Source organism: Capricornis sumatraensis, chromosome 21 (assembly GCF_032405125.1).
Source record: "Capricornis sumatraensis isolate serow.1 chromosome 21, serow.2, whole genome shotgun sequence".
Taxonomy (NCBI): domain Eukaryota; kingdom Metazoa; phylum Chordata; class Mammalia; order Artiodactyla; family Bovidae; genus Capricornis; species Capricornis sumatraensis.
In genome coordinates this window covers 45699237-45726592 of record NC_091089.1, presented here as the reverse complement: position 1 = coordinate 45726592, position 27356 = coordinate 45699237, and the positions used below count along the sequence as shown (strand labels likewise).

General features: G+C 40.7%; 1 protein-coding gene across 1 annotated transcript in view; it reads left to right on the top strand.

Annotated features, from left to right (window-relative positions):
- Positions 1-27356, top strand: part of SPIRE1 (spire type actin nucleation factor 1) — a 76492-nt gene that overhangs the window by 8022 nt on the left and 41114 nt on the right. The window contains exon 2 of the mRNA XM_068993696.1: positions 2197-2322. Within this exon, the coding sequence (XP_068849797.1) occupies positions 2197-2322 (126 nt within the window). The remainder of the gene's footprint in view (positions 1-2196; positions 2323-27356) is intronic.

Here is a 27356-nt window from a genome sequence, read left to right as displayed (position 1 = left end):
TTAACTCAAGAGAAGACTCTTGAGAGTTTCTTAGACTGCAAGGAGAGCAAACCAGTCAATCCTAAAGGAAATCAACCCTGAATATTAATTAGAAGGACTGATGCTGAAGCTGAAGCTCCAGTATTTTAGCCACCTGATGCAAAGAGCCGATTCATTGGAAAAGACCCTGATGCTTGAAAAGATTGAAGGCCGGAGGAGAAGGGGACGACAGAGGATGAGATGGTTGGATGGCATCACCAACTCAATGGACATGAGTTTGAGCAAGCTCTGAGAAATGGTGAAGGACAGAGAAGCCTGGAGTGCTGCAATCGATGAGATCACAGAGTTGGACACGACTGAGTGACTGAACAACAACGACCATCTTAACAATATTAAGCCTTCCAACCCATGAATACAGGGTGTCTGTCCATTTTTTTGTCTTCTTTAATTTCTGTCAGCAATACTTTATAGTTTCAGTGTGTAAATCTCACACCTCCTTGGTTAAATTTATTCCTTAGTATTATTATTATTTATTTTTTACTATTTAAAAAATGGAAATAGAATGTTTTTGTGTTGATCATGTATCTCCCAACTTTGCTAAAACTTCTTAGTGCTAATAATTTTTGTGGATTATTTACATATACGATTATACCATATACATAAAGAGATTTTAGACTTTTACACCAGGTTTTCCAAGTTGCAGGGCACAGCCTGTTAGTGGGTTGTGAAATCAGTTGATTGTGTAAGTTTGATTTTGTAAAATGTTTGTGTATAAAACATACACTTACGCATGTGTTTGAATCCTTATGTAAAATGTATTTCTTACTATGAATTACAGTCAAAAATGTTATGCCATATTTCACAGCATGTAATTGGAGTATAAAATTGTGGGACTAGTGAAAGGTGGAAGTCCTAGCAGTTGCCTTTCATCACCTTGGAAATGATAATTTTATGTGAGAAGCTCTCTTCTGCATATAAAAGTAATTGAGCAAAATGAACTCTGTTCATTGGTTGCTCTGTGAATAATTAAACTTGTGCAATTTTGCTCTCATGTTCCCAGTGCATCAGTTCTTAGCCTGTTTGTGAAGAAAGTTTGTTGCTGACACACTTGCTGAAATATTTTCCTGAGAATGTATTTTATTAAAAATAGTAATCTATTAAATTGCATACAATACTTACTACAAATGAAAAATAACAGAAAGCCACATTATGAAGGATATTATAAGCTACAAAGATATCTCTTACTCTCCAAAAGATACAAGTTATTAAATATAATAAATGTATATTAATGTCAAGCATATGGTAAAGAATAAAGGAGAACTTACAACTTTTTAATGCAGATACATTAAAACATAACCACTGTGCGCAGATGCAGAATTATTATAGAAAGATTAAATTATCCTAATGCATTATAGTCTTGACAGGATGTCTTTTCCAATCTAGTAAATTGTTTGATTTTTCTAAATTGTTGTGCATGGTATTAAATTGCATCTTTGACCCAGAAGTAGTTATGGGCTGTGTACCTGTTGATGACGTTAGGACTGGAGGTGTCACAGTTGCCCTCTGCCCTCTTTCCACCACTGCCCGTCTAATGATGAGGTATCTTCCCAGTGGTCCACATGTCTTCTTGGCATTCTTGTTACCAAATGGTACAACTCCGCGTGTTTTGGAATGAGCTTGGGCTTTAGAATCAAATATGACTGTGTTGAATCCTACTCCCTTAAGTTAACTTTATGACCATGGACAAGTCACTAGCTTCCTCTGAAGCCTCAGTTTCATTACTATAAAGTGGTGCTAATTCAGGGCTACATGGAAGAGTAAATGATGTTATGCTGTGTATATAATATGTCAAATATAGGACCTGGTATGGTAAATAATAAATGGTAGCTATTAAAATACCTGAGTTATGATCAGTACTCTGTAAGAGGTTGTCCCTCTTCTACTTCCAGGCCACACTTTTACACGCGTGCTGTCATTGTCAAGTAGAAGCTAATTCTGGAAGCTCACCTGTGCTGGGGGATTGTTAGTTACAAACCTCTCTTTCTGTATAATTGTGTGGACTTCCCTGGTGGTCTTGTGCATTCAGCTTTGGGTTATGGGAATCATGGGGTTGCCTTGCCATGTGATATGAAAATGGGCACTACCAGGTTTGTCTGTATTTCAGGTACCTTAAAACCACAGATAATAAGCAGGCACCATTGTTTTCCTTTTCTGTAGCTGTGTGCTGCTCATCTCCCGACTGAAGCAGAGGCACCAAATCATTACCAGGCAGTATGTCGTGCACTGTTTGCAGAGACGATGGAGCTGCATACGTTTCTGACCAAAATCAAGAGTGCAAAGGAGGTGAGTGCTGCTGCTCCCATTTCGGGCATTGTGAAAGACAGACCTGATTTCTAACACTGCCCATCATGTTATTTAAAGTATTTATCTCTGTCCTTCTGATGAGTGCTGAAAATTATTCAGGAAAGAAGCAACTTAGGCAAAATGAAATCTGTTCCTTAAAATGTTACCATGTGAATCCATGTGATAAAACAGATTTTCATAAAACTTCCTTACAAATGGAAAATAAATATTGCTGAACTGGTTGAATCAGTTTCCCATATGACTTTTTTTTTTTTTTTTAACTCTTTCTGCCTCTCTTTTTTCCATTTTAAAGCATGTTGATGTGTCTTTCAGGAAGGGATATGGACTTGGAAAGGAAGCTGCACTTCTGGTAATTTAACTTATATAGTAGATGTGATTAGATATTTAATGCAGGAGATGTGAATTAACGTTAAGATAATCCAGGGTCTCATGTTAGCTATTATTTATCATTGTCTAGAAGTTAAAAATACTGTGTGTGGAGTCCAAAGAAACTCACACAAGTTTATTTACAAGGTTAATTGCCATATTTTACATCCCACAGACACAGTTGTGAATATTCTTGAGGTCTGGGTAAAGCACCTGGCACACAGTAAGAGCTTAGTATATGATCAGTGGTGGTTATCATTTCTTTTGTGACTAAAGTATGGAGTTTATCTGAGACACTAGTTTAAAACTCACAATGACACACAGCTTGGGGAGAGACACATATGAGATTTGTAAGGGAAGAAGGACAATACTAACTTGTATTAAAGTGAGACTCCTTAGCTGTGCTAATACGGAAGATTTGGGTGTCTGAGCCAGATGACCCTTTGTAAATCACCCTGAATGGATCTGTTTTGTTAATATATTTGTGAATGAGAGCTCCAAGCATTCTTTAGGTCTAACCAGGATTCTGCTTGTAATTTGTCTTTTTTTGATGAGCTAATGAAAAGTTATGTCTGTTTTTCTAGGAATTTATAGAATTGGACCCAAGGGGAAATTCTTTAACAGCGTGGAAAGGGTGAACTGAATGTCGTTTGAAGAATAAATATAAACATATCTCATGGGCTAGCTTATCCTCCTGGAGAGGACCAGAGCACAGAGGGTCTGAGGGCACACCCAAAACACAGCCTCAATTAAGGTTTGGTGAATAATAGGTTTACTAGAAAGATCACTTTTGGTAATTATCTTCCCCAGCTTGTTGGAATTGAGATGGTCTTCTTCAGAGAGGCTCCTGTTATTTTCAGAGTGCGAGTAAAGTCCTGTGCAGTTAGGGTCAAGTAAATGAGTGTGTAGAATCTTTCCAGCACAGATGTTCTTGGGAATCATTTCTGAATTAAAGAACAGTATTAATAAATATTTTTTCTATTCCAGGGAGCATAAACAATTGTGTTTCTTTTTTACTCTTGATGAAAACTTTGTTTTGCCAAATAAATTCTCAGAGATTTTTTTAAGTAAGTCTATTTAAAGAGACATCCCACAAATGGAGTAAAAGAACACGAGTGTTTGGGACCATTTTGATGCCTGCAGAGACTGGGCAGGCCCTGGTAAAGGTTGGGGACCTAGGGTCAAGGTTTTGGCTTTATGCCCCACTGTCACCTCCAGCAGCACCTGATGTCTGGGTCATTATAGATACTGGTTCTGTCCAGTTTGATCATCTCCTGCTCTGGTTCCTTACTTTGCTGATCTCTCCTCAGCTTTTTCCATCCTTCTTTCTAGAAACTGTGTTCCATGTTTAGAAAAATCTCCTTTGAACCTCAGTCTTCTCCGAGGACTCCTGCTCCCCCAGGCAGTGCTTTCTCTGCCTCGTCTGTGTGAGGCTGCTCTGCCCTCATGGCTGCAGGTCTCCAGACTGGGTGGATGGGTGATGTTCTCAGTCTGCTGCTGCTTAATCGGGACTCCTCACACTTGTACCAGAACCCCACACCATCCACTTCTGCTACTCTTGAGCCCATTGACACTGTCATCTGCCATCATCTCGACTGATTTGTTTGATGAAAAGCAACTCCAGCTGTGTATCCTTGACCCTCCTCTACCTCAACACTCTGGATTCCTGAACATACCTTTGAAAGTGAAAGTCACTCGAGTCGTTTCCAGTTTTCTGTGACCCCATGGACTATACAGTCTGTGAAATTCTCCAGGCCAGAATACTGGAGTGGGTAACCTTTTCCTTCTCTAGGATATCTTCCCAATCCAGGGATCGAACCCAGGTCTTCTGCACTGAGGGCAGATTCTTTATCAGCTGAGCCCCAAGGGAAGCCCGAACATACCTTTGTCCTCATGATAACCTGCTATCATTCCATCTTGGAAATCACCCCTGATGCAGCTCTGTCCTTCGAACTCATCCCTCATTGCCAGCTGAACTGGTCTTGTCTCTTGACCCCCCTACCCCTTTTCTTCCAGTTTTATCAGCCCTTCCTGGATTCACTCCATGTCCTCTGTGGATGAGAGTCTGTTTATCAAGAGTTCAGTCCACATGTGCAGCCTGGAGTATTCCAGTAGCTGCCTGCTGGCCTCATCACTGTGAATCCATCCAGTTCAGCTTCCACTGTGTCTGGGAGTGATTCCTGCAGATCACAGATCTGACCTGAGGGGTCTGACTCCAGGCCCAGACCTCCGTGTGGTTTTCCAGGCCTGAGCCAAGGCCTGCTTTCCCTAGCAGGCCGCCCACCCTGCACAGGACTTGGGTGCTGCACTCTGGTTTTCTGAAGGTGACAGTGAGGACTCAGGCGCTCTGCCCATGGCTATTCATGTGCACCTCATCGTCCAACGCCTCCACTCTGAGGCACTTACCTCCCCTCTTTCCCTCCTAGCAGCCCAGGCCATGACGTATTTGCAGTGAGGAAGCCCCCCACCTGCACTGCCCGTCGTCTGACCGTACTGGTGCTATCTTGGGAGGATATGGAGCAGGGGAGCAAAATACCCTTGTTGGCCTCTTGGCTGCACGGACACAGAGGGGAGTAAGGGCCAGTTGCCACTTTCAGTTTGGCTGGCCCTTCTGACCCTTGGACATCTGGCAGCTTGACACAGGCAATTTGCTTCCTGGTTAACGTGACTCCGATTGCCTGGAGGGTGAAATGAAACTCCATTGTGTTGCCTGTGAGGCCTTCATGGCATTTCACCTACTCTTGTTTTATTCTCCTTTTCAGCTCTCCCTTTGTTGCGTTTTTATGCTATCCAGTCAGAATTACTTAGTTTCTGAATATGCTGTGCTTGCTGTACGTCTGGGACCCCAGTATAATACTTCATGCTTTCTGTCTGGAGTTCTCTCCCTGCCTTGTCTTGTTGGTGATCTCTCTCTGACCCGTCTAAACCCTGCTCATGTGTCATCTCCCTCCACCCTTCACTTCCTCTGTGTCCTGTACTCCCCGCACTTCTCATGCTCCCTGGGAGTTCTTATGTCTTTGAGCTCTTTCTCCACAGCCGGGCTGGACATTTCTTGAGATAAATGACTGCTTTAAGTCATCTTCCTCTTAATGACTCCCAGTAGTGTGTGCACGCAGGAAACCCTCTGGAAATGTTTGTTGAACTGAAATAATTTATGCATTGTATCTGTGTTTTTTTTAGAATATCAGAAATTTTCTGGTGGAAGGCATTGTTGACTTTTGGAAACATTATGATCCAGATATTTCTAGTAAATATGAGAAGTTTTATGGCTGTCATTGAGGTCTTGAAATGCTCTCCATTCAATTTACACAGAAGAGATTATTTAACAGGGAGTCTTGAGAAGGCAGGCTGTGAAACCTGTGGAAATCCTGACGTGAATGTTCTGTACTGTTTCATTACAGATTTTATACTCATGCATGGCCTGTCAACACTGAGGTTTTAGGAGTAAAGTTTTACAGGGTCCAAGTGGATTCCCCCTTCCTCTTTGATTTATGCGGTTTTCTTGAAATTAGAAAAAATTTTTATGCATATTAGTTCATGCTTGTATGTTAGTCATTTTAACCTTTAACCTAGTCTCAGGAGTGCTAAGTCCACACTAATAAAATACTCTGCGCTAATTTGGTATTTTTCCTGAAGATCTCAAAATATATAATTTAAGAATCAGATAGTCTTTCTTCTATATCTATGAGTTAGTGCATATCAACTGGAATTTTCGAAGTAATAACCTGATTCAACAGGTTGATTACGGATTATCAGTGATGTTTCTAGCAACCATATATCTGTGTATATGTGCATGTGTATATATAAAATTAGGGTAGAATATTAGTGTCAGAACATTTGAGCTCAGTGTTGATGTTCTTGATTTGATAGACCAAGAGTATTTTAATTATGTTAAACTTCTTATATGCTCAGTTGGCAGTTTATTAAAATGTAAAACCTATAATCAGTTTCCAAGTGTTGTAATTGTATTAGGAGGTCATTACATTTACTAGACCTGGCTGCTCTGCAGAGCACAAGGCCTTTAGTTCATCTGTTTATTTAGGAGGCAAATTCATTTTCATTCTAATCCCTTTTCATAATGCAATGATTTCCTTCTTAAACAATGAATGAGATCCTTGAAGATTGTTCTCTAAATGATAGGATTTGGATTGGCTGCTGTTACTCTGTCTCAGAGGCAATTTGATACCCTGGAAAATGAGCACATAGTCCAGTGTGTCTCCTGAGCAGTTGATACTCTGGGATGCAAGTGTAGATGGAGGAACTGTCCTTTCAGTGCCATACACTCGGTGCAGCAGGTCATATGAAAGATGAGATAGCCATGCGCTCGTGCCAGTGAACCCCCTACCCAACCACAGCCTGGTCCCAACTGGCTGGTGTGGCTGGTGAGCAAGTGCAGTGGAGAGGGGAGAATTGAACTTGGCAATTTCAAGTGTAAATTATTTTGGTTGAAAAAAGGAAATTATATTAATGGCAGTGTGCTTTCAGTTCAGTTCAGTTGCTCAGTCGTGTCTGACTCTTTGCGACCCCATGAATCGTAGCACGCCAGGCCTCCCTGTCCATCACCAACCCCTGGAGTTCACTCAGACCCACGTCCATTGAGTCAGTGATGCCATCCAGCCATCTTATCCTCTGTTGTCCCCTTCTCCTCCTAGTTCAGTGCTAAGTAGTTTTTGAGCATCCGTCCCTGATTATTTTGTTGTTAAATGAAATTATCAATTCCTCACACTTAAAGCCCTGCTGCTTCTCCGATTATTTACGCCCACAGCTACAAAGTGGCCACTCTTGCTTGCTTCACTTAGTCTCCATGAACAGCCCTGTGATGCCCACTTTGCAGATCAGTAAACTGATGCTTAGCTTAGTGGTTCCCACAGAACGACGCTGTCAGCATTTCTGATGGCTGCATTTCTATCCCACATGCTCTCCAGCCTAGCACCAGCACCCTTGGCAGTTATTGCTGTCTCCCTGCAAGGATAGTCACCTGTAGTGCACTGTCCTGGAAGGTGGCTGTCTAGAGTCCTTGGAGGAGATTCCTCATGTGTGCACTCAGATTCAGGCTCCTGAGCAGCAGGGGAAAAGCGCGTGTGGGTCAGAATAGAATTTGGTGCTGAGGAACAAAGAGGCTCATGAGGGAATGTGTGTGTGAGTGTGTGTGTCTGCCTCACACATGCACACAGATGGAAACAGGATGGGAGGAGGAGTGGTGTCATTTAAGTTTAGGTGTGAAGTAATATGGAAATGAGAAAAGAGAGGAGTGGCATAGAGATGTCAGAGATGAGAAAAAATTGTGTTCAGACTAGAAAGTCAGTTGACTGGTGTGGTGTGTTCCTAACAGCTCTGACACTACTGTCTCCATGTAGAGTGTGTGGTGAGCCCGAGCCCCATTCCCCACGAGGCACTTTGTTTCACAGAAGAGGTTTAGCTCTTTACTGTAGTAGGAAAAACTTGATGTGTCAGAGAAGTATGCTGTTTAAAGATAATCTTTCTTTTGAAAAAAATCTTTTTCTCAAGCAAATAACTCATTTTTTATTTATAGTATATCTAAAATATTTATATCAACATTGACCTTTTTAATTAATTAATTTTAATTGGAAGGTAATTACTTTACAACATTGAGGTGGTTTTTGCCGTACAGCGACATGAATAAGCCACAGGTGCACGTTTGTCTCCCCCTTCCTGAATCTCCCTCCCCACCCCATCCCTTTGGGTTGTCCCAGAGCACTGGCTTTGAGTGCCCGCTTCCTGCATTGAACTTGCACTGGTCATCTCTTTTACATAAGGTAATATACATGTTTCAATGCTGTTCACTCAAATCATCCCACCCTCGCCTTCTTCACATAGTCCAAAGTCTGTTCTTTACATCTGTGACTCTTTTGCTAAAAGCCTTGCATATAGGATTGTTGTTACTGTCTTTCTAAATTCCATATATATGCATTAATGTATTGGTGTTTCTCTTTCTGACTGACTTTATTCTGTATAATAGGCTCCAGTTTCATCTACCTCATTTCATCTACCTCATTCACTGATTGAAATGCGTTCCTTTTTATAGCTGAGTAATATTCAATATGCCATTGTGTGTATGTACCACAACTTCCTTGTCCATTCGTCTGCCAATGGACATCTAGGTTGCTTCCATGTCCTGACTATTGTAAACAGTGCTGCAGTGAACATTGGGGTACATGTGTCTCTTTCAGTTCTGGTTTCCTTAAGTGTATCTGCCCAGTAGTGGGTTTGCTGGGTCTTATGGTGACTGCAGCCATGAAATTAAAAGACGCTTACTCCTTGGAAGAAAAGTTATGACCAACCTAGATAGCATATTCAAAAGCAGAGACATTACTTTGTCAACTAAGGTCCATCTAGTCAAGGCTACGGTTTTTCCTGTGGTCATGTATGGATGTGAGAGTTGGACTGTGAAGAAGGCTGAGTGCCGAAGAATTGATGCTTTTGAACTGTGGTGTTGGAGAAGACTCTTGAGAGTCCCTTGGACTGCAAGGAGATCCAACCAGTCCATTCTGAAGGAGATCAGCCCTGGGATTTCTTTGGAAGGAATGATGCTAAAGCTGAAACTCCAGTACTTTGGCCACCTCATGCGAAGAGTTGACTCATTGGAAAAGACCCTGATGCTGGGAGGGATTTGGGGCAGAAGGAGAAGGGGACAACAGAGGATGAGATGGCTGGATGGCATCACTGACTCGATGGACGTGAGTCTGAGTGAACTCTGGGAGTTGGTGATGGACAGGGAGGCCTAACGTGCTGCGATTCATGGGGTCACAAATAGTCGGACATGACTGAGTGACTGAACTGAACTGAATGGAGTTCTGTTTCCAGTTTTTTAGGGTACCTCCACACTGTTCTCCATAGTGGCGGTACCAGTTTGCATTCCCACCAACAGTGTAAGATGGTTCTGGTTCCCTTTTCTCCACACCCTTTCCAGCATTTATTGTTTGTAGACTTTTTGATGGCGGCCATTCTGACCAGTGTGAGTTGATACCTCATTGTGGTTTTAATTTGCGTTTCTCTAATATTGAGAAAGGTTGAGCATTTTTCATGTGTTTATTAGCCATCTGTACGTCTTCTTTGGAGAAATACCTGTTTAGTTCTTTGGCTCACTTTTTGACTGGGTTGTTCATTTTTCTGGTATCGAGCTGCATGAGCTATTTATATATTTTGGAGGTTAATTCTTTGTCAGTTGTTTCATTTGCTATTATTTTCTCCCATTCTGAAGGCTGCCTTTTCACCTTGCTTATAGTTTCCTTCATTGTGCAAAAGCTTATGTTTTAAGTCCCATTTGTTTATTTTTGTTTTTATTTCCATTACTCCAGGAGGTGGATCATAGAGGATCTTGCTGTGATTTGTGTCAGGGAGTATTCTACCTATGTTTTCCTCTAAGAGTTTTATACTTTCTAGTTTTACATTTACATCTTTAATCCATTTTGAGTTTATTTTTGTGTATGGTGTTAGAAAGTGCTGTAGTTTCATTCTTTTACACGTGGTTAACCAGTTTTCCCAGCACCACTTGAGAGATTATCTTTTGTACATTGTATATTTTTGCCTCCTTTGTCAAAAATAAGGTGTTGATAGGTGCTTGGATTTATCTCTGGGCTTTCTGTTTGGTTCCATTGATCTATATTTCTGTCTTTGTGCCAGTACCACACTGTCTTGATGACTGTAGCTTTGTAGTATAGTCTGAAGTCAGGCAGGTTGATTCCTCCAGTTCCATTCTTCTCAAGATTGCTTTGGCTATTCAAGGTTTTTTGTGTTTCTGTAAAATTTGTGAAATTATTTGTTCTAGTTCTTTGAAAAATACTGTTGATAGCTTGATAGGGATTACACTGAATTTATAGATTGCTTTAGGTAATATACTCATTTTCACTATATTGATTCTTCCAGTTTACGAACATGGTATGTTTCTCCATCTATATGTGTCATCTTTGGTTTCTTTCATCAGTGTTTTATAGTTTTCTATATATAGGTCTTTTGTTTCTTTGAAGTGAAGTGAAAGTCGCTCAATCATGTCTGACTCTTTGCAACCCTATGGACTATACAATCCATAGAATTCTCCAGGCCAGAATACTGGAGTAGGTAGCCTTTCCCTTCTCCAGGAGATCTTCCCAACCCAGAGATTAAACCCAGGTCTCCTGCATTGCAGGAGGATTCTTCACCAGCTGAGCCACAAGGGACGCCCTTTGTTTCTTTAGTATTCTTTAGTATTTCTTTTTATGCTAAAGTATAAAATACTTTAGTATTCTTAAGTATTTTATTATTTTTGTTGCAATGATGAATGGGATTGTTTCCTTAATTTCTCTTTGCTTTTTCATTGTTAGTATATAGGAATGCAAGGGATTTCTATGTATTAATTTTATATCCTGCAACTTTACTATATTCACTGATTAGCTCTAGTAGAAGAGTTAGCACCTATCCTACTCAAACTGTTCCGGAAAATTGCAGAGGAAGGCAAACTCCCAACTCATTCTATGAGGCCACCATCACCAAAACTAGACTAAGATGCCACAAAAAAAGATAGCTACAGGCCAATATCTTCCCTGGGTTGGGAAGATCTGGCGAAGGGAAAGGCTACCTACTCCAGTATTCTGGCCTGGAGAATTCCATGGATTGAATAGTCCATGGGGTTGCAAAGAGCTGGACATGACTGAGCGACTTTCACTTCACTTCAAAGAAACAAAAGACCTATATATCCAGATGTAAAAATCCTCAACAAAATTCAAGCAAACAGAATCCAACAACATATTAAAAAGATCATACATCATGACCAAGTGGACTTTATTCCAGGGATGCAAGGAATCTTCAACATTTGCAAATCAGTCAATGTTATGCACCATATTAACAAATTGAAAGGTAGTAACCGTATGATTATCTCAATAGATGCAGAGAAAGCCTTTGACAAAATTCAACACCCATTTATGATAAAAACTCTCCAGAAAGCAAGCATAGAAGGAACATACTTCAGCATAATAAAAGCTATATATGACACACCCACTGTAAATATTATCCTCAATGGCAAAAAATTGAAAGCATTTTCTCTAAAATCAGGAGCAAGACCCATACTCACTACTCACCACTACTGTTCAACAGTTTTGGAAGTCCTAGCCACAAGCAATCAGAGAAGAAAAAGAAGTAAAAGGAATCCAGATTGGAAAAGAAGCAAAACTCTCACTGTTTACAGATGATATGATCCTCTACATAGAAAATCCTAAACATTAATCATTTTTAAAAGCCTCTTTATTTTTGGTGATTCGTATTCTTTCACTTAGAGCTTCCCAAGTGGTGCTGGTGGGAAAGAACCCACCTGCCAATGCAGGAAACATAAGAGATGAAGTTTCAATCCCTGGGTTGGGAAGTTCCCCTTGAGGAGAGCAATATTCTTCCCTGGAGAATCCCATGGACAGAGGAACCTGGTGGGCTACAGTCCACAGGGTCACAAAGAGTTGGTCGGATATGACGAAAGTGACAGCGTGCGTGCATTCTTTCACTCGTTATTCATATGACTGCATAAGTCAAATAAACATTGCTAGATTTCTTTATTCTTCATTATATAATGGGAAAAGGGGCCAATTAGACATGGTTAAGATTCCTTCTAGTCTTAAAATGCTCTGCAGAAAGTACAATTCATGTGACTAAGCATTCAACAAGATTTTCCTTATTTTTGTACAAGTCTTGTTTTGTGTAGGTAAATTGTATACAGATACATGTTTTAAGTGCATTCCCACTAAAATTTGCTCTGAATTTAATGTACACTATTTTATGTATTTTATGCTGTTTAATATTTTAAATTTGAGATGAATTTTATAAGAAAGCTCAGTGTTGTCAATGTTGAGCTCTAAAGTCAATACTGATTACTACTGTACTGATGTCAGTGGGGACTAAAAACTTGTGTATTTTAAAAATCTAGTGGTAAACCAATCGCTGGAAAGAAGAAATTCCTAAAACAATTATCAGTCACAACTGAGTGAGGAGTAAAAATAACCAAGCATTCTGAAATATTATATGTTCATATTGTTGAAGTAAGAATGCTAAATAGAAGGCATGTGAAAGATTTTTAGAGTCTTAATTTCTGTTAGAAGCTTATATACTCCAAATGATGAAAATCTTCTCTCCTTGAAGTGTCTTGTGCCATACATACAATCCACCTTGGAATGAAGGTATAATACCCCCAAACATTTTGATCCCTGAGGGATGAGATGTCTGATAAGAGTAGAACCATCTTGGATTTCTTCCGAGGCAGGATCTCACGGTATAGATAGTCATTTCTGATTATCACATCAGAATGGTCTTGAATCTCTTCTCAAGTGTAGCTGCACCTCTGGTGCTTCATTATTAAGTTTCTTGCTGACATCTTAAACCCTTCTTATGAATGCTGTGTTCATTCACCCTCTCAGTTATGGTTCTTTTGTATCCTCAGTCCTCAGCTGAAAGGTGTCCGAGGCCTCCTCAGACGCCCTCATAGGGTGAGTGCACTCCCTGTCTCCTTGAAAGTCACATTGCTCTGTGTATTTCCTCTCTAGCAGCCATCACAGTCCAGAGCTGTCTTGCTGGTCTCTCTTCCTGGTCACTGATACCTGCCACCAGGACACATTCTCAGAGAGGACAGAGACCTTCTCTCTCCAGTTCACTTGCTGCATCCCTAGTGAATTAATAATAGAGGCTCTGTAAATATTTGATCATTGGTGAATGACGTGGAGAACTTGTGGTTTGGATGTTGGACCTCTAGTTTCTCGCCAGGTCTCTAGAACCCTGGTGCGCTGACCCCTGACTTGTCTGCAGATACAGAGCTTCTTTAGTGTCCCTGTGCTTCCTTAGGCAGCGGTCTGACCTCTTGCCCCTGAGCTGTGGCACAGCCTCCTCATGTGGTTTCCCTCTTCACATATGGAGCCTGTCCTCCAGTGCTCCGTGCCCATGTGAGGATGGTGCTGGCTTCTCAGTGCGTATAAATGGGACATTTAGACCTGTGAGCACGGCATCAAGACCGGGTAGTGAGGCCCCATCTGAGCTGTGTGGCTCCTCATTCCCCATGCTCACCATCGTGCAGGCCTTGCTGCCCTCCCTCCAGCCCCTGATGCTAAGGGCCTCTGCACCTGCCGGGACTATCCTTTTCTTCTCTCACTTAGAAAGTGCCTCTTTACTGTTAGGACCTAGCTCAGATGCCCACTGTCCTAAAATGGTGTTACTGATGGAAGTTAATTTCTTTATTCTCTGTGTTCATTCATAGAACACTCTGCTCTGGCTTCTGTCACTTATCACACTGTATTGGGATGACTGTTGACATATGTCTCCCCACTAGACTGAACTTCTTAGGACAAGGACCATGTTTATATTGCCAACCCTGTCATAGACTTAGGGACCAAGGACACATCTCCTGTTGTCTTTTTAGGTGTCCTTCCCTTGCTGCTTCCTTGGCCTCAGGCAACATTAGGGTCCTTCAATAATGAGATTTTTTTTTTCAACCTGGTTGATGGCGTGTTTTGTTCTAGAGTTCAGTTTTTCTAAGGGTTTAATGCATTAACTTTCAAGAAGAAATGGAGCAAAACGGAATTAGCCTTAAGTCTTTTATAGTCACCACATGTATTTGAGCTACTGACCAGGGAACCTGAGGAGTATGGGTAAGATAGAGTGCTCCTGGATTTTTACTAATTTTTCACAGATAGCCACTCTAAGGAAATTTATATAGTTTGAAGGGAAAAAGACCCAAAGTCCTCAGCTGCAGCTCTGGGCTCAAACAGTGTATGTCACTTTCACATGAGCACTTAAAATCCCTGAGTGTCTCTTGCTCATTTCTCTGATAAGGACATTAACCCTCACAAAGTTCTGAGAAGTAGGCAGTCCTACCTTTTGCCTCCTGCTCACCTCACAGAGAGGAGTCTGAAGCCCAGTTGAGCAGAATACGCTGTTAGCTGCCCATCGTGACAGAAATGGGATTAGTGCCCCTCTCTTGTAGGAATAGTGGCAAAGGCCAGAAGTGAATCTGGCGACAGGAGATGGGAATGTATGGGAGGAGCCCCTAAGCCAGAGTGTTGGACTGTGCGGACTTGTAAGACTGCAGCAGCTGTATTCAGCCTTGCAGTTTCTGGTGACTGAGGAAGACCTAGGTCCCAAAGGAATTAGGATCGAAGGGCAGAATTTCATCATGCATGCAATACATCTCTCCTGTTCAGCAGTTGCAGTGAATGACAGCCAATAGTTCTTGCACACTTACCGTGTGTAGACAAGGCTCTGAGCCTGCAGTGCACATTAGCTCCACAGCTCTCCCAGCAGCCGTGCATCTGCTGGGGACACAGGCTGAACACGGTGCTCCAGTAGGAGCTGGGATCCAGGAACAGCTGCCCCAGCAGTGGGTGTGGGCTGTGGCGTGGGAATGGAGGCGCAGTGGGGCCCCTTTCCTGTGCTCAAGGCTCCAGAAGAAGCAGCATTACTCCAGGGCCTCAGTTTTCTAAACGTTTGAGTGATTCTCACTCACATATGACTTTTACTCCTGTTTAGTCAGATTCTTCTGATTGGATAAATCTTACCCTACGTATAATAAAACCCTGTAATGGGAGGATGATTTCTCAGTGTCCAGATTAGAGCCAGTCTGTTTTTAGCTGCTAGTATTTGACCATATATTGAAACTGTGGGCTAAGAAGGTGAGTGGGAAATCAGCATGGTTCGTTACGAATTTTCAAAAGATTATTTGAGTAATTTTACACAATATCATCAAAGCTATTGCTGTAATACATTACTGAGTGATTTACATGTATTAGTTCAGTTACTGCTATACAAGAATCATAATTTTGTGATGAAATCCTTGAGCTCAGTTAATCTTAAATAAGATATTGCTAAAATATTTTACTTAAAACAAAATATTATATATGCATATATATAAAGTATCTTTATGTTGCTGAGAGGAAAAACACTTTTTAGAAACAATCAGGCTGTTATGAAACTGTCTTTTGTCTGTTTTTTTAAGTTAACACATTTTATAACCTGTAATCGGTTGAAAAAAATCAAATATTCCCCCTCCCAGTATCTCACAGCCAATAATCACATCCACCTGTATCCTGGTGCCATCACCAGTCAGCACATTGACACCTCGAACGTCTACCGTGATGCGGCTTCAGGCTATCTTCTGCTTGAGCACAATCACAGAGATAAGCCACAAGACCTCTGTCTCATGCACATGTTGAAGTATATTTTAATTAGCTTTCTCATATTCCTGGCCTACCCTCTCATGTCTGCTCCCAACACCTCTAATAATAACACTGCAACGACATTTAGTTCAGTTCAGTTGCTCTGTCGTGTCCAACTCTTTGCAACTCCATGGACTGCAGCACGCCAGGCCTCCCTGTCCATCACCAACTCCCAGAGTTTACTCAAACTCATGTCTGTCGAGTCAGTGATGCCATCCAACCATCTCATTCTCTGTCGTCCCCTTCTCCTCCCTCCTTCAATCTTTCCCAGCATCAGGGTCTTTTCAGATGAGTTAGTTCTTCTCATCAGGTGGCCAAAGTATTGGAGTTTCAACTTCAGCGTCAGTCCTTCCAATGAATATTGAGGACTGTGACGACATTTAAGTTAACTGGAAATTTCTCCCTACAGCCAAAATGGAATTCTAGTCCTTCAAGTGGTGAACATATTGTTTGAAAGAATCTACCACCAGATGTCTGTCTGTAAGATTGCCATTTGTTCATTTTAATTAAATCATCTATCACTGTAACTTTTTAGAGTCCTTGGCAAAGTCTCTCTCTTTTCTGTTTGATTTGTTGTTTTGTGAATGTGAGCAACTCCCAGGATACACACCTCAGCAGCAACAGTAAAATTACCTTCTCTTTCCCTTTAGGTTTCTTTGCCTTCGTTACTACCCTCCCTATTAAAATGTTTCAGAAGAATCTTTTCTGTAAAAGATGATGTCAGAACTCTTCTACCTGTCAGGTCCTGTAACTTCTTGAACTTACTAACTTTAACAAATAAACGAATTCACATACTTCAGGAATCCAGGAGTAGTTCAGGAAGCCTCACCCTCTGTCTCAGCCACTCATAGTCTCTCCCGCAGAAGAGACCGTTAATTTCTTCTGTGTCCTTGCACAGACAATTTATGCATAACTAATAGAAAAATAGCAATATTTTTTCTTCCTTTTTTATGCTATTCTGAACCTTCCTTTTTTTCATTTAATATTGTATCTTGTAGATCATTTCATGTCAGCGTATAGTGTTCACATTTAGTGTGTCTTCATGATGTTCTGTTGTGTGGTTAAACTGTAATTGATGTAATCTGTCATCTATTGACAACAAATAAGTTGCTTCCAGTCTTGTGCTTTTTACAAACAATACTGCAATAGATAGTTTTTAACTTATTTTTCATGGGTGCTATTTTCATGTGTGTCTTACATGTGTAAGACAAATTCCAAAAAGTAGAATAGCTGGGTCAGAGAAATTGTACATTTATAGTTTTCATAAAATATTAAATTATCCTCCATAGATGTTTACTAATTGATACTCTCTGAGAATGTGTAAGAGTGTCTTATTTTTCTACATCTTCACAATGTGTTTCCTAAGTGATAAGTAAAAATTTATCTTTCATAGTTTTAGTTTTTGTTGTTCAGTTACTAAGTCTCTTTGCGAACCCGTGGACTGCAGCATGCCAGGCTTCCCTGTCCTTCATTGTTTGCTCAAATTCATGTCCATTGAGTCGGTGATGCTGTCCAACCATCTCATCCTCTGTTATGCCCTTCTTTTCCTGCCCTCAATCTTTCTCAGCATCAGGATCTTTTCCAGTGAGTCAGCTCTTCACATCAGGTGGCCAGAAGTACTGGAGCTTCAGCCTTCATCCTTCCCATGAATATTCAGGATTGATTTCCTTTAGGACTGGCTAGTTTGATCTTGCTGTCAAAGGGACTCTCAAGAGATTTAGTTTACATTTTACTTTTAGTTTACATTTTCCTTATTATGAATGATATTGGGTACTTTTTCACATGCGTAAGAGCTATTTGTATTTTTAAATTACCTATTCATATTCTTTGCCCATTTTTCTAATGGAATATTGGTTTTTCTTATTGGATTGGATTTGCATTTACTAAGAAAATAGCTTTTTGTGGTATAATTTGTAAATATTGTCTCTGATATTTCAGTGATTATTTTACAGTGATCATCACTGATGTCTGTAGGTATGAATAGTTGATGAGTATAAAAACTGAAAAGGCAGAGAAATACGTTTAGGGAGATACTGTGGGTCCATCCATCTGCGGCAGAGACAGGCATTACACTCTGGACAAATGTGTATGTGTGTGTATATGTCTGTCTACAACAGTATTGGGAGAATTGAGCAACAGTATTCCTTTTCTAGAACCTAGAAATGAATTTCTTTTATTTTGAAGACTTCATCTATACTTTTTCTAATTTCTCTAGTGAACCGTAGAAATCCAAATTAAGCTTTGTTTGGTCAGTTGCTCAGTCGTGTCCAATTCTATGCGACTCTAGGGCTATAGTCGGCTAGGCTCCTCTGTCCATGGAATTCTCCAAGCAAGAATACTGGAATGGGTTGCCATTTCCTTCTCCAGGGATCTTCCTCAGGAATTAAACCTGCATCTCCTGCATTGGCAGATGGATTCCTTTACTGCTGTGCTATCAGAATATAAATTTATAGTTTAGTATCTTAACGTTTTACATTTTTCATAAAGTACAATGCTCTGATTCTCATACCTTCTCCCTCTTTCATCCCTCTGGGAGAAGGAGCATGTTACATCTTTAAGAAAGTGTCATAAAGGATGAAGAAAATGTAAATAATATTCTTTAGTAATTATCCATTAGCTCTTTAATATGCATGAAAGACTTCTATTTATCACGAGAATTGCTGTAACTGGGGGCTTTTTATGCTATAATTTAAAAAATATTAATTTGGGCTGATAAATATGATGATAAAGTCCTTTTTCCTGCTCTTCTGTGGTGAAAGTATCTGAATTAGGAAGGACATCATGGCTTCTACTCTGTAGAGCTGATATACATGTTCTATTTATTATAGGCATTATTTATATTAGCAACTTTATCACTTGAGATATGCATTTAATAATCTCTATGTAAGTAATTTCTTTAAAAGTATATTAGCATCTTTTAACTGAGTAAATTTTTTCCAAGGAATTCTTGAGACACTTATTTTTACACATGTAAAAGTTTCTAACTGAAAACATACCCATTTCACAGAGAAATACCATTAAATAACAGTTCTAAATGGTTAACAACATGGAGGAAAAGGGTAATTATTCAAACGCTATTGTTAAAATATTATTTTAATATATGAATTGTATATTCATGTATATATCATATTATAATATACTTGTATTATAATATTAATATAATTGTATTATTGTATATTTGTATTTTGCATAATTTGTATATTGTATATTAATATAATTGTATTATATTCATGTATGTATACATGCATGTATATTGTAAGGGTGGTTTAATCTAAAAAGAGGTATTTATGTGTGAGCTGATGTTGAATCTATGCAAATAAATTAAAACTACTCTGAGCATTTGATGTACTTGTGATTCACAGGGTAGATTTTATTTATTTTTAAGATGCTGGGAACTAAAAATGTTGGCAGAGAGCAGTTCTAATTGCAAGCTTGAGAATGGTTATGTCAGAAATGGGGAGAGTTAATTGCCATGTGGGTGCTCTCTGTTAGGACTTTCTCACCGTATTCCAAGCACAGGTTGGCATCTGTTATTATTATTTGTGCAAGAAAAAAAAGAAAAACAAACAACTATTCAGAACCTAGACTAAAACTGACAGAAGCTTGTCTCTAAAACTATAAAAATCCATAATTTATTTTCTAATAACTCATTCGTTTTGCTGCTAATGACAAAACCTGAGATTCGTCATTGCACATTTGTTCAGGTTTGTTTAATTATAGTATTTACAGATTCTCAGCTATTTTATGTTGATTTATTGCTGAGTTAAGATTTTTACTTCACAGGAGGCTAAAGAGATCCTATTTGGTAAAGAAACAAACAAAAAAATTTTTTTAAAAGACATGTTTTTGTGATAGAGTGAAAGTGTTCACACTCAAATCTTCATAAATATTCATTGGCTTATAGTAACTTATCTCTCCTTGCTATTCTCTGAAACTCATTTGGGTATATCTTTCCCTTTCTCCTTTGCCTTTCATTTCAGTTCTTTTCTCAGCTATTTTTAAGGCTTCTTCAGATAAACACCTTGCCTTCTTGCATTTCCTTTTTGGGGGATGATTTTGGTCACCACCATCTGTGTGATGTTACGAACCTCTGTCCATCGTTCTTCAGGAACTCTGTCTGCCAAATCTAGTCCTTTAAATCAATTCGTCTCCTCCACTGTATAATCATAAGGAATTTGAATTTAGGTCATACCTGAGTGCTGAGTGGCCTAGTGGGTTTTCCCTACTTTCTTCAATTTGAGTATGAATTTTTCAGTTCAGGCAAAGGATAAAGGGAAAGATATACCCAACTGAATGCAGGGTTCCAGGGAATAGCAAGAAGAGATAGAAAGCCTTCTTATCTTTGCAAAGAGACAAAGGAAAACAATAGAATGGGAAAGACTAGAGATCTCTTCAGGAAAATTGGAGCTACCAAGGGACCATTTCATGCAAAGATGGGTACAATAAAGGACATAAATGGCAAGGATTTAACAGAAGCAAAAGAGATTAAGAAGAAGTGGGAAGAATACACAGAACTGTACAAAATAAATGTTAATGACTCAGATAACCACGATGGTGTTGTCAGTCACCTAGAACCAGACATGCTGGAATGTGAAGTCAAGTGGGCCTTAGAAAGCATTACTATGAACAAAGCTAGAGAAGGTGATGGAAATCCAGCGGAGCTATCTATCAAATCCTAAAAGATGATGCTATTAAAGTGCTGCACTCAATATGCCAGCAAATTTGGAAAACTCAGCAGTGGCCATAGGACTAGAAAAGGTCAGTTTTCATTCCAGTCTCAAAGAATGTTCAAACTACTGCACAGGTGCATTCATTTCACATCCTAGCAAGATTATGCTCCAAATCCTTCAAGCTAGGCTTCAGCAATAGGTGAACTGAGAAATTCCAGATGTACAAACTGGATTTTGAGAAGGCAGAGGAACCAGAGATGAAATTGCCAACATCTGCTGGGTCATAGAAAAAGCAAGGGAATTCCAAAAGAACATTTACTTCATTGACCATGCTAAAGCCTTTGACTGTGTGGATCACAACAAACCATGGAAAATTCTTTAAAGACATAGAAATACCAGACCACCTTACCCGCTTCCAGAGAAACATGTATGCAGGACAAGAAGCAATATTTAGAATTGGAACTGGACATCGAACAGCAGACTGGTTCAAAAATGGGAAAGAAATACGTCAAGGCTGTATATTGTCACCCTGCTTATTTAACTTACATGCAGAGTACATCATGTGAAATGCAGGGCTGTATGAAGCACAAGCTGGAATTAAGATTGCCAGGAGAAATGTCACCAACATCAGATATACAGATGATACCACTTTAATGGCAGAAATTGAAGAGGAACTAAAGAGCCTTTTGATGAAGGTCAAAGAGGAGAGTGAAAAAGCTGGGTTAAAATACAACATTCAAAAAATGAAGATCATGGCATCTGGTTCTATCACTTCATGGCAAATATATGGAGAAACAATGGAAACAGTGACAGACTATTTTCTTGGACTCCAAAATCACTGAGGATGGTGACTGCAACCACAAAATCAAAAGGTATTTGCTCCTTGGAAAAAAAGCTATGGCAAAACTAGATAGCATATTAAAAAGCAGAGACATCACTTTGCCAACGAAGGTCTGTAGAGTCAAAGCTATAGTTTTTCCAGTAGTCATGTGTGGATGTGAGAGTTGGACCATAAAGAAAGCTGAACACCAAAGAACTGATGCTTTCAAATTGTGGTGTTGGAGAAGACTCTTAAGAGTCTCTTGGACTGCAAGGAGGTCAAACCAGTCAATCTTAAAGGAAATCGACTCTAAATATTCATTGGAAGGACTGATGCTGAAGCTCCAATACTTTGGCCACCTGATGTGAAGAACTGACTCATTGGAAAAGACCCTGATGCTGGGAAAGGTTGAAGGCAGGAGGAGAAAGGGATGACAGAGGATGAGATGGTTGGATGGCATCACCAACTCAATGGACATGTGTTTGAGCAAACTCCAGGAGATAGTGAAGGACAGGGAAGCTTGGAGTGCTGTAATCCATGGGGTCTCAAAGAGTCAGACATGAATGAGCGACTGAACAACCACAACAGTAGTAACTTACGTCTACCAAATAACCGCTAAATAGCATATTTAATGTGCACTTTGGCCACCTCATGGGAAGAGTTGACTCATTGGAAAAGACTGTGATGCTGGGAGGGATTGGGGGCAGGAGGAGAAGGGGACGACAGAGGATGAGATGGCTGGATGGCATCACTGACTCAATGGACGTGAGTCAACTCTGGGAGTTGGTGATGGACAGGGAGGCCTGGCGTGCTGTGATTCATGGGGTCGCAAAGAGTCGGACACAACTGAGCAACTAAACTGAACTGAATAGTAAAATAATTTAAAAGGTATTTATGAGCATCTGCATTTTACAATGAGAAGATCAAACTGAGGACTGGAGCAGCTGTGACTGTCCAAAGTGACATAGCGAGGAAGTGTCAGTTCAGAAAAATGAAGAAGCATGAAATTCTCAGGCCATTCATTTAAGTTATCATCACTATTACAGAGAGCAGATGTTGGTTCTTACCAGCAGGGAGCTGAGGGTTTTGTCACAGCACAGGTGAAGACAGCAATTGTGTGGAGTCCTAACAGTGAGGCCGTCCTGGCTACAACCCCTCGGGGACATGTCAGAGCAGTAACAACTACGGTTGGGTGGAAGGAGGGCTTGTGCTATTTGTACTGTTCCACCAGACCACCCCTAAGACACAGAAGCATGAGTTCATGTTTCTGGATTGAGGGGACATGTTAGATCATAATTCTTTCTGTTGAAAGTGACAGAAATTCACTCAGATTAGCTTGAGGAGAGCTGGAGGAGTCTTAAGGCAGGGCTGGATCCAATACCTCACACCCAGTAATCGGGATAGCATCCTCTTTCCGGATGCCCCCAGCACAGGCTCTTCCTAAAAAGACTGGCCAGCTGACAGTCTGCACACATCCCCACTCTGTCAGCTCAGTAACTCCAGCAGGAAGTCTTTTCTGTGAAATGAGGTGAGAAAGTCTGGGGGGAAGTCAGGTACCTACTCGGGAGCCAGCCACTGCAGGGGGAGATGGCCTGGGCTGCCTGTCAGGGTGCTGTCCCTACCTGTGATGGCAATGAGGTGTCCCCGACAAGAGGGACTGTTGTCGGGGCAGAACGGGGCTTCTGAAACAACAGCAGTGCCCACTCAGGGTCTCCAACACTCGATGTGAGTCAGAATATCTTTAAATAGTGACTTTTACCTGTGAAATTCATGTCAGTTTTGTTTCTGATATATGCACATTACCATATTTGTAAAATGTCCATCTGCGGACAGAGTCCCTCCAGGAAGTAGACTCTGAGTTGAAATTTGAATTCAGAAGGTTTATTGGGATTACTTGGGCCACAACTGCAAGGGGTGAGGGAAAAGTTAACTGTGATTCAGGACAGCAGGTCTTGGATGATCCACGGGGAGCTTGGGAGCTGGGGATGGGGGCCTGACCCGTGTACTTCTGCAGGGACCAGTGACTGGAGGGGCTGCCCAGAGGGTAGGACTCCTTGAAGGGCAGCTCCCTTGGCTAAGCCCACCTCCCAGGGGTGTTATATTCTCTGTGTAGATGGTCAACCCCAGATGCTGAGAAGCTAAAAATAAATGGTTTAGAAATGTTTCATAGTAAGTATTCATTCAGTATTTTCGTATAGAGTAAACCAGATTTCATACAATGCCTTTAAACCCAGTCCAGACACAGTCAGACAAATTGGCTTAGCAAGTATATTAGGGTTGAGTTACTGTGGGTTGAAGTGGTGCAGCACAGATTTGTGACTTAACATGTGAGTGTAGCTGAGCCTTGAGCAACGCAGGTTTGAGCTGTGAGGATCCGCTTATACACAGTCCTTACACGATGCATCCACGGATGCAGAACTGAAGATGCAGGGGGCCAATGAGGTACTTGAACAGCTGCAGATTTCAGAGTCCACCAGCAGTCTGGAATCAAGCCCCAAGAGTACTAAGGGTTGGTTGTGTATGTCCTGCCTACCAGTGTTTTCTTAAAATTACAAACATTAAATTGATGCAACTGAAAGGGTACAAACTTTCATTTTTAAGTTCTGGACATGTAATGTACAATATGATGATTGCAGTTCACGATGCTATATTACATACTTGAAAACTGCTAAGAAAGTAAATGTTAATGTTATTACAAAGGCAACAACAAAAGGTAATTGTATGAGGTGGCAGAAGTGGTTGCTAACCTTATTGTGCTAGCCATTTCACAATATATACAGATTCCATCTGAAATAAAGGGCATTTTATATATTGAAATTCCTCTGCTAAATTAATAGATACTGAGCTTCAAAAATGCCAATATTTGTATTAGCTTCTGAGAGTAGAATTCTGCCTCATGAAGTCTAGAGGGAAGGTACAAACGTAAAATTATAGAGTTGGTAATGGCTACAGAGGAGAGGTTTATGGTGCTGCAACTTGTATGATAGGAAGACTTGGCTTAACCAGGAAGGAGGGGAGGGGAGGGCTTCCCTGGAACACTAAAGGTTCTTTTGAGCCTGCTTCTGGAGGAGGAGTGGGAGGAGACAGTGAGGGAGACAAGGCTGGGGGCAGGGCAGCGGCCAAACATCCAGGCAGAGTCAGATGGTGTTTGGATTAAGGGATTTGCAGTGGAGATAAAAAGAGGACTTTAGTTAAGAAAAAAAAAAAAAAACAGAGGAAGTTAAATCTGTGTGATTAATGATGGATACAGTGTTGAGTTGATGGAGATGCAGACGTCAATACAGCTGAGATATGAATTAATGTTGTGACTGAGGTTCAACCACAAGGCTGAAAAGGAAACCAGAACAAACTCCTAGTCTGTCCCTCTGTGGTCCACCGTCTATTTTATTTTTTTAATAATTTTATTTATTTATTTATGACTATGCTGGGTCTTCATTGCTGCACAGGCTTTTCTCTGGTTGCAGTGAGTGAGGGCTACTCTCTAGTAGTAGTGTGCGGGCTTCTCATTGCTGCGGCTTTTCTTGCGGAGCACAGGCTCTAGGCACACAGGCTCAGTATTTGCAGCACGTGGGCTCAGTAGTTGTGGCTCCCAGGCTCTAGAGCACAGACTCAGTAATCACCATCTGTTGAAACTGGCTGAAATTCACGCAGGAGTAGATTCTGTACTATCTGCTTCAGTATGTTTTATCTGAAGGTGGTGCTGGTGGTTCAGTTGCTCACTTGTGTCCAAGTCTTTGTGACCCCATGGACTGCAGTATGCCAGGCTTCCCTGTTCTTCACCATCTCCTGGAGCTTGCTCAAACTCACACCCACTGAGCTGGTGATGCCATCCAATCATCTCATTCTCTATCATCCCCTTCTCCTCCCACCTTCAGTCTTTCCCAGCATCAGGGTCTTTTCCAGTGAGGTGGCTCTTCCCGTCAGGTGGCCAAAGTATTGGAACTTCAGCTTCAGCATCAGTCTTTCCAATGATTATTCAGGGTTAATTTCCTTTAGGATTGGCTGGTTTGATCTCCTTGCAGTCCAAGGAACTCTCAAGAGTTGTCTATAACACCACAGTTTAAAAGCAACCTTCTTTATGGTCCAACTCTTACATCCATACATGACTGCTGGGAAAACCATAGCTTTGATTATCCAGACCTTTGTCGGCAAAGTATGTCTCTGCTTTTTAACATGCTGTCTAGGTTGGTCATAGCTTTTCTTCCAAGGAACAAGCGTCTTTGAATGTCATGGCTGCAGTCATCATCTGCAGTGATTTTGGAGCCCAAGAAAATAAAGTCTGTCACTGTTTCTATTGCTTCCCCATCTGTTTGCCATGACTTGATGGGATCAGATACCAGGATCTTCGTATTTTGAATGTTGTGTTTTAAGCCAGCCTTTTCACTCTCCTCTTTCACTTTCATCAAAAGGCTCTTCAGTTCCTCTTCGCTTTCTGCCATAAAGTGTCCGAAATGCAGTACTTGGATGCAATCTCAAAAACGATAGAATGATCTCTGTTTCCAAGGCAAACCATTCAATATCACAGTAATCCAAGCCTATGCCCCAACCAGTAACGCTGAAGAAGCTGAAGTTGAACGGTTCTGTGAAGACCTACAAGACCTTTTAGAATTAATACCCCCCAAAAGATGTCCTTTTCATTATAGGGGACTGGAATGCAAAAGTAGGAAGTCAAGAAACACCTGGAGTAACAGGCAAATTTGGCCTTGGAATGCAGAATGAAGCAGGACAAAGACTAATAGAGTTTTGCCAAAAGAATGCACTGGTCATAGCAAACACCCTCTTCCAACAACACAAGAGAAGACTCTACACATGGACATCACCAGATGGTCAACACCAAAATCAGATGGATTATATTTTTTGCAGCCAAAGATGTAGAAGCTCTATACAGTCAGCAAAAACAAGACCAGGAGCTGACTGTGGCTCAGATCATGAACTCCTTATTGCCAAATTCAGACTTAAATTGAAGAAAGTAGGGAAAACCACTAGACCATTCAGGTATGACCTAAATCAAATCCCTTATGATTATACAGTGGAAGGGACAAATAGATTTAAAGGACTAGATCTGATGGAGTGCCTATGAACTATGGATGGAGGTTCGTGACATTGTACAGGAGACAGGGATCAAGACCATCCCCATGGAAAAGAAATGCAAAAAAGCAAAATGGCTGTCTGAGGAGGCCTTACAAATAGCTGTGAAAAGAAGAGAAGCGAAAAGCAAAGGAGAAAAGAGATATAAGCATCTGAATGCAGAGTTCCAAAGAATAGCAAGAAGAGATAAGAAAGCCTTCCTCAGCAATCAATACAAAGAAATAGAGGAAAACAAGAGAATGGGAAAGACTAGAGATCTCTTCAAGAAAATTGAAGATACCAAGGGAACATTTCACGCAAAGATGGGCTCGATAAAGGGCAGAAATGGTATGGACCTAACAGAAGCAGAAGATATTAAGAAGAGGTGGCAAGAATACACAGAAGAACTGTACATAAAAGATCTTCATGACCCAGATAATCATTGGTGTGATCACTCAACTAGAGGCAGACAGCCTGGAATGTGAAGTCAAGTGGGCCTTAGAAAGCATCACTATGAACAAAGCTACTAGAGGTGATGAAATTCCAGTTGAGCTGTTTCAGGATCAAATCCTGAAAGATGATGCTGTGAAAGTGCTGCACTCAATATGGCAGCAAATTTGGAAAACTCAGCAGTGGCCACAGGACTGGAAAAGGTCAGTTTTCATTCCAATCCCAAAGAAAGGCAATGCCAAAGAATGCTCAAACTACTGCACAATTGCACTCATCTCACACGCTTGTCAAGTAACGCTCAAAATTCTCCAAGCCAGGCTTCAATACGTGAACCGTGAACTTCCAGATGTTCAAGCTGGATTTAGAAAAGGCAGAGGAACCAGAGATCAAATGGTCAACATCCGCTGGATCATGGAAAAAGCAAGAGAGTTCCAGAAAAACATCTATTTCTGCTTTATTGAC